The sequence below is a fragment of the Ascaphus truei genome, chromosome 18 (genome assembly GCF_040206685.1).
Source record: "Ascaphus truei isolate aAscTru1 chromosome 18, aAscTru1.hap1, whole genome shotgun sequence".
Taxonomy (NCBI): Eukaryota; Metazoa; Chordata; class Amphibia; order Anura; family Ascaphidae; genus Ascaphus; species Ascaphus truei.
The window spans coordinates 31,984,213-31,997,154 of record NC_134500.1 but is presented as its reverse complement, the minus strand read 5'-3'; the positions used below and the strand labels follow the sequence as shown (position 1 = coordinate 31,997,154).

General features: G+C 44.9%; 1 protein-coding gene and 1 long non-coding RNA gene across 2 annotated transcripts in view; both read left to right on the top strand.

Annotated features, from left to right (window-relative positions):
• LOC142469126 (uncharacterized) overlaps nucleotides 1–12,942 on the top strand; it is a 194,493-nt gene that overhangs the window by 64,065 nt on the left and 117,486 nt on the right. The gene's annotated exons all lie outside the window — the stretch shown is intronic.
• The window catches only part of NRG4 (neuregulin 4), a 78,223-nt gene that overhangs the window by 38,448 nt on the left and 26,833 nt on the right, over nucleotides 1–12,942 (top strand). The window contains exon 3 of the mRNA XM_075576057.1: nucleotides 4,340–4,433. Coding sequence (XP_075432172.1) covers nucleotides 4,340–4,433 — 94 coding nt within the window. The remainder of the gene's footprint in view (nucleotides 1–4,339; nucleotides 4,434–12,942) is intronic.

Here is a 12,942-nt window from a genome sequence, read left to right as displayed (position 1 = left end):
ACACACACACACACACATGAGACACACACACACACATGTAGACACACACACTCACATGTAGACACACATACACACACATGTAGACACACACACATACACACGTAGACACACACACACACACACACACACACACAGACACACGTAGACACACACACACACAAACGTAGACACACACACAGACACACACACATACACATGTTGACACACACACACATAGACACACACATACACACACACGTAGACACACACACACACAAACGTAGACACACACACACATATAGACACACACACACATGTAGACACACACACGTAGACACACACACACATACGTAGACACAAACACACGTACACACACACAAACACGTAGACACACACACACACATGTAGACACACATGTAGACACACACACATGTAGACACACACACACATGTAGGCACACACACACACACGTAGACACACACACACACGCAGACACAAACCACACACACATATGTAGACACACACACACGCATATGTAGACACACACACACACGTAGACACGCACACGTAGACACACACACACGTAGACACACACACACATGTAGACACACACACACGTAGACACACACATGTAGACACATAGACATGCACACACACACACGTGCGCACACACACGTGTATACACATACACACACACACACGTATACACGCACATGTATACACACGCAATATATATATATACACATGTGTGCACACACACACACACGTGTGCACACACACACACACACACACGTGTGCACACACACACACACACGTGTGCACACACACACGTGTGCGCACACACACATACACACACACACACACACACACACGTGTGCACACACACACACACGTGTGCACACACACACATGTGTGCACACACACACACACACACATACGTGTGCACACACACACGCGTGCACAGACACACGTGTTCGCACACACACACGTGCGAACACACACACGTGCGCACACACACACGTGCGAACACACACATGCGCACACACACACGTGTGCACAGACACGTGTGCACACACACGTGTGCACACACACACGCACACACACACGCACACACACACACACGTGTGTACACACACAAACGTGCACACACACACGTGCGCACACACACACGTGTGCACAGACACGTGTGCACACACACACGTGTGCACACACACACACGTGCACACACACACGTGCACACACACACGTGTGCACACACACACACACGTGTGCACACACACACGTGTGCACACTCACACTCACGTGTGCACACACACACACACACACACATGTGCACACACACACGTGTGCACACACACACTTACGTGCGCACACACAGACGTGCGCACACACGTGTACACACACACGTGTATACACACACACGTATACACACGCAATAAATATATATATATATATATATCACACATAGACACACACACACATATAAATACACATACACACACACACACACAGTATCCCCAGCACCACCACATCAGCACATTGGTATCCCCTGTCCCCTCAGCACACCGGCATTCTCGGCCCCCCGCCATTCCCAGCCCCCATCAGCACCCACACATCAGCACCTTCGCACCTCCCCCATCGCCACCCCCACATCAGCACCCCCACATCCGGATCCCCACATCAACACCAAACCCTCCCAAATCAGCACCCCGATACAATCACCATCAGTACAGCCACAGCAGCAGTACCACTGCACACCACCATGGGCCGCGTGGAACACTCCCCACCCAACCACCCAAATGCCACCCCCACACCACAAACATCCCGGGCAACGCCGGGGCTCTCAGCTAGTATCCACTATAGAGTGATTATATGTATTATACCCACTATAGAGTGATTATATACATTATACTCACTATAGAGTGATTATATGTATTACACCCGCTATATAATGATTTTATGTATTATACCCACTAGAGAATGAGTGTATGTATTATACCCACTATAGAATGATTGTATGTATTATACCCACTATAGAATGATTGTATGTATTATACCCACTATAGAATAATTATATGTATTATACCCACTATAGAATGAGTGTATGTATTATACCCACTATAGAATGATTATACTGTATGTATTATACCCACTATAGAATGATTGTATGTATTATACCCACTATAGAATGATTGTATGTATTATACCCACTATAGAATGTTTGTATGTATTATACCCACTATAGAATGATTGTATGCATTATACCCACTATAGAATGTTTGTATGTATTATACCCACTATAGAATGATTGTATGCATTATACCCACTAGAGCAGGAGTGCGCAAACTGGGGGCGCAAGATTGTGTAGGAGGGTGCAGGGTGTAGCAGGGTGATGATAGAGGCAGGCGCCAGGAGAAGATAATGGCGACGGGCCGCAGAGGAGCAGCCGGCAGAGGAGTTAGGAGTTGCACGGAGGCAGAGCAGGCTGGCCGGGGAGGAGGAGCGCGCTGTTGCAGTATAGACACCGGCAGTAAGAAAGACTAACGCTGGGGCGCGCTCCTCCCCGCCCGCCCTGCTCTGCCTCCGTGCAACTACTAACTCCACTTCCGGCTGCTCCTCTGCTTCACTCTGGCTGCCCGCCGCTGCGAACCATCATCTCCCCCCGCCTGCCTCTATCACCACCCTGTTCCACAGGTACGCATGGAGGAGGAGGAGAGAGCTGGAGGAGGGGGAGAGAGCTGAGGGGGGATACAGCTGGAGGAGGGGGATAGAGCTGGAGGAGGGGGATAGAGCTGGAGGAGGGGGAGAGAGCTGAGGAGACATGATGATGAGGAGGGATGAGTAGGAAGGGTAAGGAAGAAGGGTGATGGGGAGACATGATGAGGAAAGATGATGAGGAGAGATGATGAGGAGGGGGAGAGATGAGGACGGAGGAGGAGGGATGATGAGGAAGAGGGATAAGGAAGAAGGTTGATGGCGATGATGAGGAGGGATAAGGAGGAAGGTTGATGGCGAGAGATGAGGAGGAGGGGGAGAGATGATGAGGAGGGATGATGAGGAGGGATAAGGAGGAAGGTTGATGGCGAGAGATGAGGAGGAGGGATGGGGACAGATGATGATGAGGAGGAGGAGGGGGAGAGATGAGGACGGAGGAGGGATGATGAGGAGGAGGGATAAGGAAGAAGGTTGATGGCGAGAGATGAGGAGGAGGAGGAGGAGGAGAGATGAGGAGGAGGGATGATGAGAAGGGATAAGGAGGAAGGTTAATGGCGAGAGATGAGGAGGAGGGGGAAAAATGAGGAGGAGGGAGGAGGAAGGTTGATGGCGAGAGATGAGGAGGAGGGATGGCGAGAGATGAGGAGGAGGGATGGGGACAGAGGATGAGGAGGAGGGGGAGAGAGGATCAGTGATGGGGGGGGAGTGAGAAAGAAATTGCAGTCAGTATTATCTTATACTACTGTGCTGATTTATTTAAAAATATACCTGTAACATGTCATGTTTTACTGTTTGAAAAATGTTATAACGATTAATAAAAAAAAGTCATGTGATTTGGATTACATCAGGCAAGGGGGCCTGGCTAATATCACGGATATAAAGGGGGCCCGGCTAATATCACGGATATAAAGGAGGGCCTGGCTAATATCACGGATATAAAGGGGGGCTCGGTGTAAAACGTTTGCTCACCCGTGCTAGAGAATGATTATATATTATATCCACTATAGAGTGATTATACAGTATGTATTATAGCCGCTATAGAAAGGTTATAGGTATTATACCAGCTATAGAAAGGTTATATGTATTATACCAGCTATAGAAAGGTTATATGTATTATACCAGCTATAGAAAGGTTATATGTATTATACCAGCTATAGAAAGGTTATATGTATTATACCAGCTATAGAAAGATTATATGTATTATACTCACTATAGAATGATTATATGTATTATGTCCACTATAGAATGATTATATGTATTATACCCACTATAGAATGATTATATGTCCTATGTCCACTATAGAATGTTTATATGTATTAAACTCACTATAGAATGATTGTATGTATTAAACCCACTATAGAATGATTATATGTATTATGTCCACTATAGAATGTTTACATGTATTAAACCCACTATAGAATGATTATATGTATTAAATCCACTATAGAGTGATTATGTGTATTATACCCACTATAGAGTGATTGTGTGTATTATACCCGCTATAGAGTGATTGTGTGTATTATACCCACTATAGAGTGGTTATGTGTATTATACCCACTATAGAATGATTATGTGTATTATACCCACTATAGAATGATTATGTGTATTATACCCACTATAGAGTGATTGTGTATGTGAATTTCAGGCCATGGAGAACGCTGTGAAATTGCTCAGAACTTCTTCTGTCTGAATGGGGGGATTTGCTATATGATACCTTCAGTCTCCAGCCCATTCTGCAGGTGCGTGGAGAGCGTGTGTCCTCATTCAATGCAGATAAGTGTGAAAGCTTCCCATCACAAGGATGGACACATTCATTCCACTGCGTGTACACCACTATATACATCACAGGGGCCCACTATATACATCCCAAGGGTACCACTATATACCTCACAGGGGCCCACTATATACATCCCAAGGGTACCACTATATACATCCCAGGAGTGCCACTATATACCTCACAGGAGTGCCACTATATACCTCACAGGAGTACCACTATATACATCCCAGGAGTGCCACTATATACATCACAGGAGTACCACTATATACACCCCAGGAGCGCCACTATATACATCCCAGGAGTACCACTATATACATCCCAGGAGTACCCCTATATACCTCACAGGAGTGCCACTATATACCTCACAGGGGTACCACTATATACATCTCAGGGCACCACTATATACATCACAGGGGCACCACTATATACATCCCACGAGCAGAACTATATACATCACAGGAGCACCACTATATACATCACAGGGGCACCACTATATACATCCCAAGGGTACCACTATATACATCCCAGGAGTGCCACTATATACCTCACAGGAGTGCCACTATATACTTCACAGGAGTACCACTATATACATCACAGGAGTACCACTATATACACCCCAGGAGCGCCACTATATACATCCCAGGAGTACCCCTATATACCTCACAGGAGTGCCACTATATACCTCACAGGGGTACCACTATATACATCTCAGGGCACCACTATATACATCACAGGGGCACCACTATATACATACCAGGGGTACCACTATATACCTCACAGGAGCAGTACTATATACATACCAGGAACACCACTATATACATCACAGGAGCAGTACTATATACATACCAGGAACACCACTATATACATCACAGGAACACCACTATATACATCACAGGAGCACCACTATATAGATCCCAGGAGCACCACTATATAGATCCCAGGAGCACCACTATATACATCCCAGGAGTACCACTATATACATCCCAGGAGTACCACTATATATATCCCAGGTGTACCACTATACATATCCCAGGAATATCACTATATACATAATAAGATTACCACTATATATATCACAGGAGTAGCACTATATACACATCACAGGAGCACCACTATATACATCACAGGAGTACCACTATATACCTCACAGGAGTACCACTATATACATCACAGGAGTACCACTATATACATCCCAGGAGTGCCACTATATACCTCACAGGAGTACCACTATATACATCACAGGAGTACCACTATATACACCCCAGGAGCGCCACTATATAAATTCCAGGAGTACCACTATATACATCCCAGGAGTACCACTATATACATCCCAGGAGCACTACTATATACATTCCAGGAGCACAACTATATACATCCCAGGTGTACCCCTATACATATCTCAGGAATATCACTATATACATAATAAGATTACCACTATATACATCACAGGAGTACCACTATATACATCACAGGAGCACCACTATATACATCACAGGAACACCACTATATACATCCCAGGAGTAGCACTATATACATCACAGGAGCAGTACTATATACATACCAGGAACACCATTATATACATCACCGGAGCACCACTATATACATCACAGGAGCACCACTACATACATCACAGGAGCACCACTACATACATCACAGGAGCAGCACTATATACATCACAGGAGCACCATTATATACATCACCGGAGCACCACTATATACATCACAGGAGTACCACTATATATATCACAGGAGCACCATTATATACATCCCAGGAGCACCACTATATACATCACAGGAGCACCACTATATACATCACAGGAGTACCACTATATACATCACAGGAACACCACTATATACATCACAGGAGTACCACTATATACATCACAGGAGCAGCACTATATACATCACAGGAGCACCATTATATACATCACCGGAGCACCACTATATACATCACAGGAGTACCACTATATATATATCACAGGAGCACCATTATATACATCCCAGGAGCACCACTATATACATCACAGGAGCACCACTATATACATCACAGGAGTACCACTATATACATCACAGGAACACCACTATATACATCACAGGAGTACCACTATATACATCACAGGAGCAGCACTATATACATCACAGGAGCACCAATATATACATCACCGGAGCACCACTATATACATCACAGGAGTACCACTATATACATCACAGGAGCAGCACTATATACATCCCAGGAGTAGCACTATATACATCACAGGAGCAACATTATATACATCACCGGAGCACCACTATATACATCACAGGAGTACCACTATATACATCACAGGAGCACCACTATATACATCACAGGAGCACCACTATATATATCCCAGGAGCACCACTATATACATCACAGGAGCACCACTATATACATCACAGGAGTAGCACTATATACATCACAGGAGTACCACTATATACTTCACAGGAGCAGCACTATATACATCCCAGGAGTACTACTATATATATCCCAGGAGCACCACTATATACATCACAGGAGCACCACTATATACATACCAGGGGTACCACTATATACCTCACAGGAGCAGTACTATATACATACCAGGAACACCACTATATACATCACAGGAGCAGTACTATATACATACCAGGAACACCACTATATACATCACAGGAACACCACTATATACATCACAGGAGCACCACTATATAGATCCCAGGAGCACCACTATATAGATCCCAGGAGCACCACTATATACATCCCAGGAGTACCACTATATACATCCCAGGAGTACCACTATATATATCCCAGGTGTACCACTATACATATCCCAGGAATATCACTATATACATAATAAGATTACCACTATATATATCACAGGAGTAGCACTATATACACATCACAGGAGCACCACTATATACATCACAGGAGTACCACTATATACCTCACAGGAGTACCACTATATACATCACAGGAGTACCACTATATACATCCCAGGAGTGCCACTATATACCTCACAGGAGTACCACTATATACATCACAGGAGTACCACTATATACACCCCAGGAGCGCCACTATATAAATTCCAGGAGTACCACTATATACATCCCAGGAGTACCACTATATACATCCCAGGAGCACTACTATATACATTCCAGGAGCACCACTATATACATCCCAGGTGTACCCCTATACATATCTCAGGAATATCACTATATACATAATAAGATTACCACTATATACATCACAGGAGTACCACTATATACATCACAGGAGCACCACTATATACATCACAGGAACACCACTATATACATCCCAGGAGTAGCACTATATACATCACAGGAGCAGTACTATATACATACCAGGAACACCATTATATACATCACCGGAGCACCACTATATACATCACAGGAGCACCACTACATACATCACAGGAGCACCACTACATACATCACAGGAGCAGCACTATATACATCACAGGAGCACCATTATATACATCACCGGAGCACCACTATATACATCACAGGAGTACCACTATATATATCACAGGAGCACCATTATATACATCCCAGGAGCACCACTATATACATCACAGGAGCACCACTATATACATCACAGGAGTACCACTATATACATCACAGGAACACCACTATATACATCACAGGAGTACCACTATATACATCACAGGAGCAGCACTATATACATCACAGGAGCACCATTATATACATCACCGGAGCACCACTATATACATCACAGGAGTACCACTATATATATCACAGGAGCACCATTATATACATCCCAGGAGCACCACTATATACATCACAGGAGCACCACTATATACATCACAGGAGTACCACTATATACATCACAGGAACACCACTATATACATCACAGGAGTACCACTATATACATCACAGGAGCAGCACTATATACATCACAGGAGCACCAATATATACATCACCGGAGCACCACTATATACATCACAGGAGTACCACTATATACATCACAGGAGCAGCACTATATACATCCCAGGAGTAGCACTATATACATCACAGGAGCAACATTATATACATCACCGGAGCACCACTATATACATCACAGGAGTACCACTATATACATCACAGGAGCACCACTATATACATCACAGGAGCACCACTATATATATCCCAGGAGCACCACTATATACATCACAGGAGCACCACTATATACATCACAGGAGTAGCACTATATACATCACAGGAGTACCACTATATACTTCACAGGAGCAGCACTATATACATCCCAGGAGTACTACTATATATATCCCAGGAGCACCACTATATACATCACAGGAGCAGCACTATATACATCCCAGGAGTAGCACTATATACATCACAGGAGCAGCACTATATACATCCCAGGAGCACCACTATATACATCACAGGAGCAGCACTATATACATCCCAGGAGCACCACTATATACATCACAGGAGCACCACTATATACATCCCAGGAGCACCACTATATACATCACAGGAGTTCCACTATATACATCCCAGGAGCAGCACTATATACATCACAGGAGCAGCACTATATACATCACAGGAGCACCACTATATACATCCCAGGAGGACAACTATATACACCCCAGGAGCACCACTATATACATCACAGGAGCACCACTATATATATCCCAGGAGCAAGACTATATACATCCCAGGAGCACCACTATTTATATCCCATGAGTAGCACTATATACATCACAGGAGTAGCACTATATACATCCCAGGAGTAGCACTATATACATCACAGGAGCACCACTATATACATCCCAGGAGCACCACTATATACATCACAGGAGTTCCACTATATACATCCCAGGAGCAGCACTATATACATCACAGGAGCAGCACTATATACATCACAGGAGCACCACTATATACATCCCAGGAGGACAACTATATACACCCCAGGAGCACCACTATATACATCACAGGAGCACCACTATATATATCCCAGGAGCAAGACTATATACATCCCAGGAGCACCACTATTTATATCCCATGAGTAGCACTATATACATCACAGGAGTAGCACTATATATATCCCAGGAGCACCACTATATACATCACAGGAGCACCACTATATACATCACAGGAGTAGCACTATATACATCACAGGAGTACCACTATATACTTCACAGGAGCAGCACTATATACATCCCAGGAGTACTACTATATATATCCCAGGAGCACCACTATATACATCACAGGAGCAGCACTATATACATCCCAGGAGTAGCACTATATACATCACAGGAGCAGCACTATATACATCCCAGGAGCACCACTATATACATCACAGGAGCAGCACTATATACATCCCAGGAGCACCACTATATACATCCCAGGAGCACCACTATATACATCACAGGAGTTCCACTATATACATCCCAGGAGCAGCACTATATACATCCCAGGAGCAGCACTATATACATCACAGGAGCACCACTATATACATCACAGGAGCACCACTATATATATCCCAGGAGCAAGACTATATACATCCCAGGAGCACCACTATTTATATCCCATGAGTAGCACTATATACATCACAGGAGTAGCACTATATACATCCCAGGAGTAGCACTATATACATCACAGGAGCACCACTATATACATCCCAGGAGCACCACTATATACATCACAGGAGTTCCACTATATACATCCCAGGAGCAGCACTATATACATCACAGGAGCAGCACTATATACATCACAGGAGCACCACTATATACATCCCAGGAGGACAACTATATACACCCCAGGAGCACCACTATATACATCACAGGAGCACCACTATATATATCCCAGGAGCAAGACTATATACATCCCAGGAGCACCACTATTTATATCCCATGAGTAGCACTATATACATCACAGGAGTAGCACTATATATATCCCAGGAGCACCACTATATACATCACAGGAGCACCACTATATACATCACAGGAGTAGCACTATATACATCACAGGAGTACCACTATATACTTCACAGGAGCAGCACTATATACATCCCAGGAGTACTACTATATATATCCCAGGAGCACCACTATATACATCACAGGAGCAGCACTATATACATCCCAGGAGTAGCACTATATACATCACAGGAGCAGCACTATATACATCCCAGGAGCACCACTATATACATCACAGGAGCAGCACTATATACATCCCAGGAGCACCACTATATACATCCCAGGAGCACCACTATATACATCACAGGAGTTCCACTATATACATCCCAGGAGCAGCACTATATACATCCCAGGAGCAGCACTATATACATCACAGGAGCACCACTATATACATCACAGGAGCACCACTATATATATCCCAGGAGCAAGACTATATACATCCCAGGAGCACCACTATTTATATCCCATGAGTAGCACTATATACATCACAGGAGTAGCACTATATACATCCCAGGAGTAGCACTATATACATCACAGGAGCACCACTATATACATCACAGGAGTAGCACTATATACACCACAGGAGCAGCACTATATACATCCCAGGAGCAACACTATATACATCACAGGAGCAGCCATGGGCGTCCGAAGGGGGGGGGAAGGGGGGGCGCTTGCCCCCCCCCCGGATCCTGGGCCGCCAACAGCGGGGAACAGAGGGCACTGGCGTGACAGGATTTATCGCGCTCTTCTGCAAAAAAAAAAAAACCTCCCTTGTCTCCTGATTGGCTGGCGCGTGTTGGCACGCTGCCAGGATTATTTTTTTTTTGTCCCTCGCAACTCTATCTCAGCGGTGCGCAAAACTGGGGGGCTCCAAATTATTTAGGGGGGGGCGCAGCCTGTGCGGCGAAACCTGGGGGCAGAGCAGAGCAGGGGCAGAGCAATGCCAGGCAGAAGATCCGTGCTGTGTTTCCCTGTGCTGTGTTTCCCTGTGCTTGCAGAGGGGGCGGGGCGTCCCTCTGCACACAGACACAAGCCCTCCTCTTCCTGGCCGAGCAAGCAGTACAGGTGTGTGTGTGTGTGTGTGTGTGTGTGTGTGTGTGTGTGTGTGTGTGTGTGTGTGTGTGTGTGTGTGTGTGTGTGTGTGTGTGTGTGTGTGTGTGTGTGTGTGTGTGTAGTGATGTGTGTGTGTGTGTGTGTGTGTGTGTGTGTGTGTGTGTGTGTGTGTGTATAGTGATGTGTGTGTGTGTGTGTGTGTGTGTGTGTGTGTGTGTATAGTGATGTGTGTGTGTGTGTGTGTGTGTGTGTGTGTGTATAGTGATGTGTGTGTGTGTGTGTGTGTGTGTATAGTGATGTGTGTGTGTATAGTGATGTGTGTGTGTGTGTGTGTGTGTGTGTGTATAGTGATGTGTGTGTGTGTGTGTGTGTGTGTGTGTGTGTGTGTGTATAGTGATGTGTGTGTGTGTGTGTGTGTGTGTGTGTGTGTGTGTGTGTGTGTATAGTGGTGTGTGTGTGTGTGTGTGTGTGTGTGTGTGTGTGTGTGTGTGTGTGTGTGTGTGTGTGTGTATAGTGATGTGTGTGTGTGTGTGTGTGTGTGTGTGTATAGTGATGTGTGTGTGTGTGTGTGTGTGTGTGTGTGTGTGTGTGTGTGTGTGTGTGTGTGTGTGTGTATAGTGATGTGTGTGTGTGTATATATGTATAATGATGTGTGTGTGTGTGTATATATATATATGTATAGTGGTGTGTGTGTGTGTGTGTATATATAAATATATATATGTATAGTGATGTGTGTGTGTGTGTATATGTGTATATGTGTATATGTATATATATATATATATATATATATATATATATATATATATATATATATATATATATGTGTGTGTGTGATGTGTGTGTTTTGTGATTGAATGTGTGCTGTGATTGTGTGTGGTGTGGGGGGTGTTGTTTGTGTTGTGATTGATTGTGTGCTTGGCGAGACAAACAAAATTGACATTGAAGCATGCTCAGCAGCAGTCAATGCGCACAACCCCACACCCACACACACCCACACACAAACACAGAAATAGCCCTGATCCATACCCCCCACTTGTGCTTGCAAAATTATGCAGGACACCCTGTGCTCATGCTTGGAGAGTTGGTGATGTCACCACTCTCGGCGGCAGCGTGGACGCAGCCTAATTTTGCAAGCGCGAGCTGTTGAAACATATTTGTATTTACATTGTATATCGTTTAATAAACGGGGGGGGGGGGTGTTCATGTGATTTTGATTACGTCAGGCAGGGGGGGCCTGAGAAATTAAATGGATGAAAAGGGGGGCTCGGCATAAAAAGTTTGCTCACCCCTGCGGAGTCTATCTGACCTTGCATAGCGAGGCCCGCCCTGTCCTGCATGGAGCAAGTCAGGTGAGTACTGCTCCATGCCACTCTCGCTTCCCCCTTGTCCTCCTGCTCTGATTCCCCCCCCCCTGCTCCGGTCCCCCCTTCCCGTTCCGATTCCCCCCCTACTCCGGGTCCCCCCT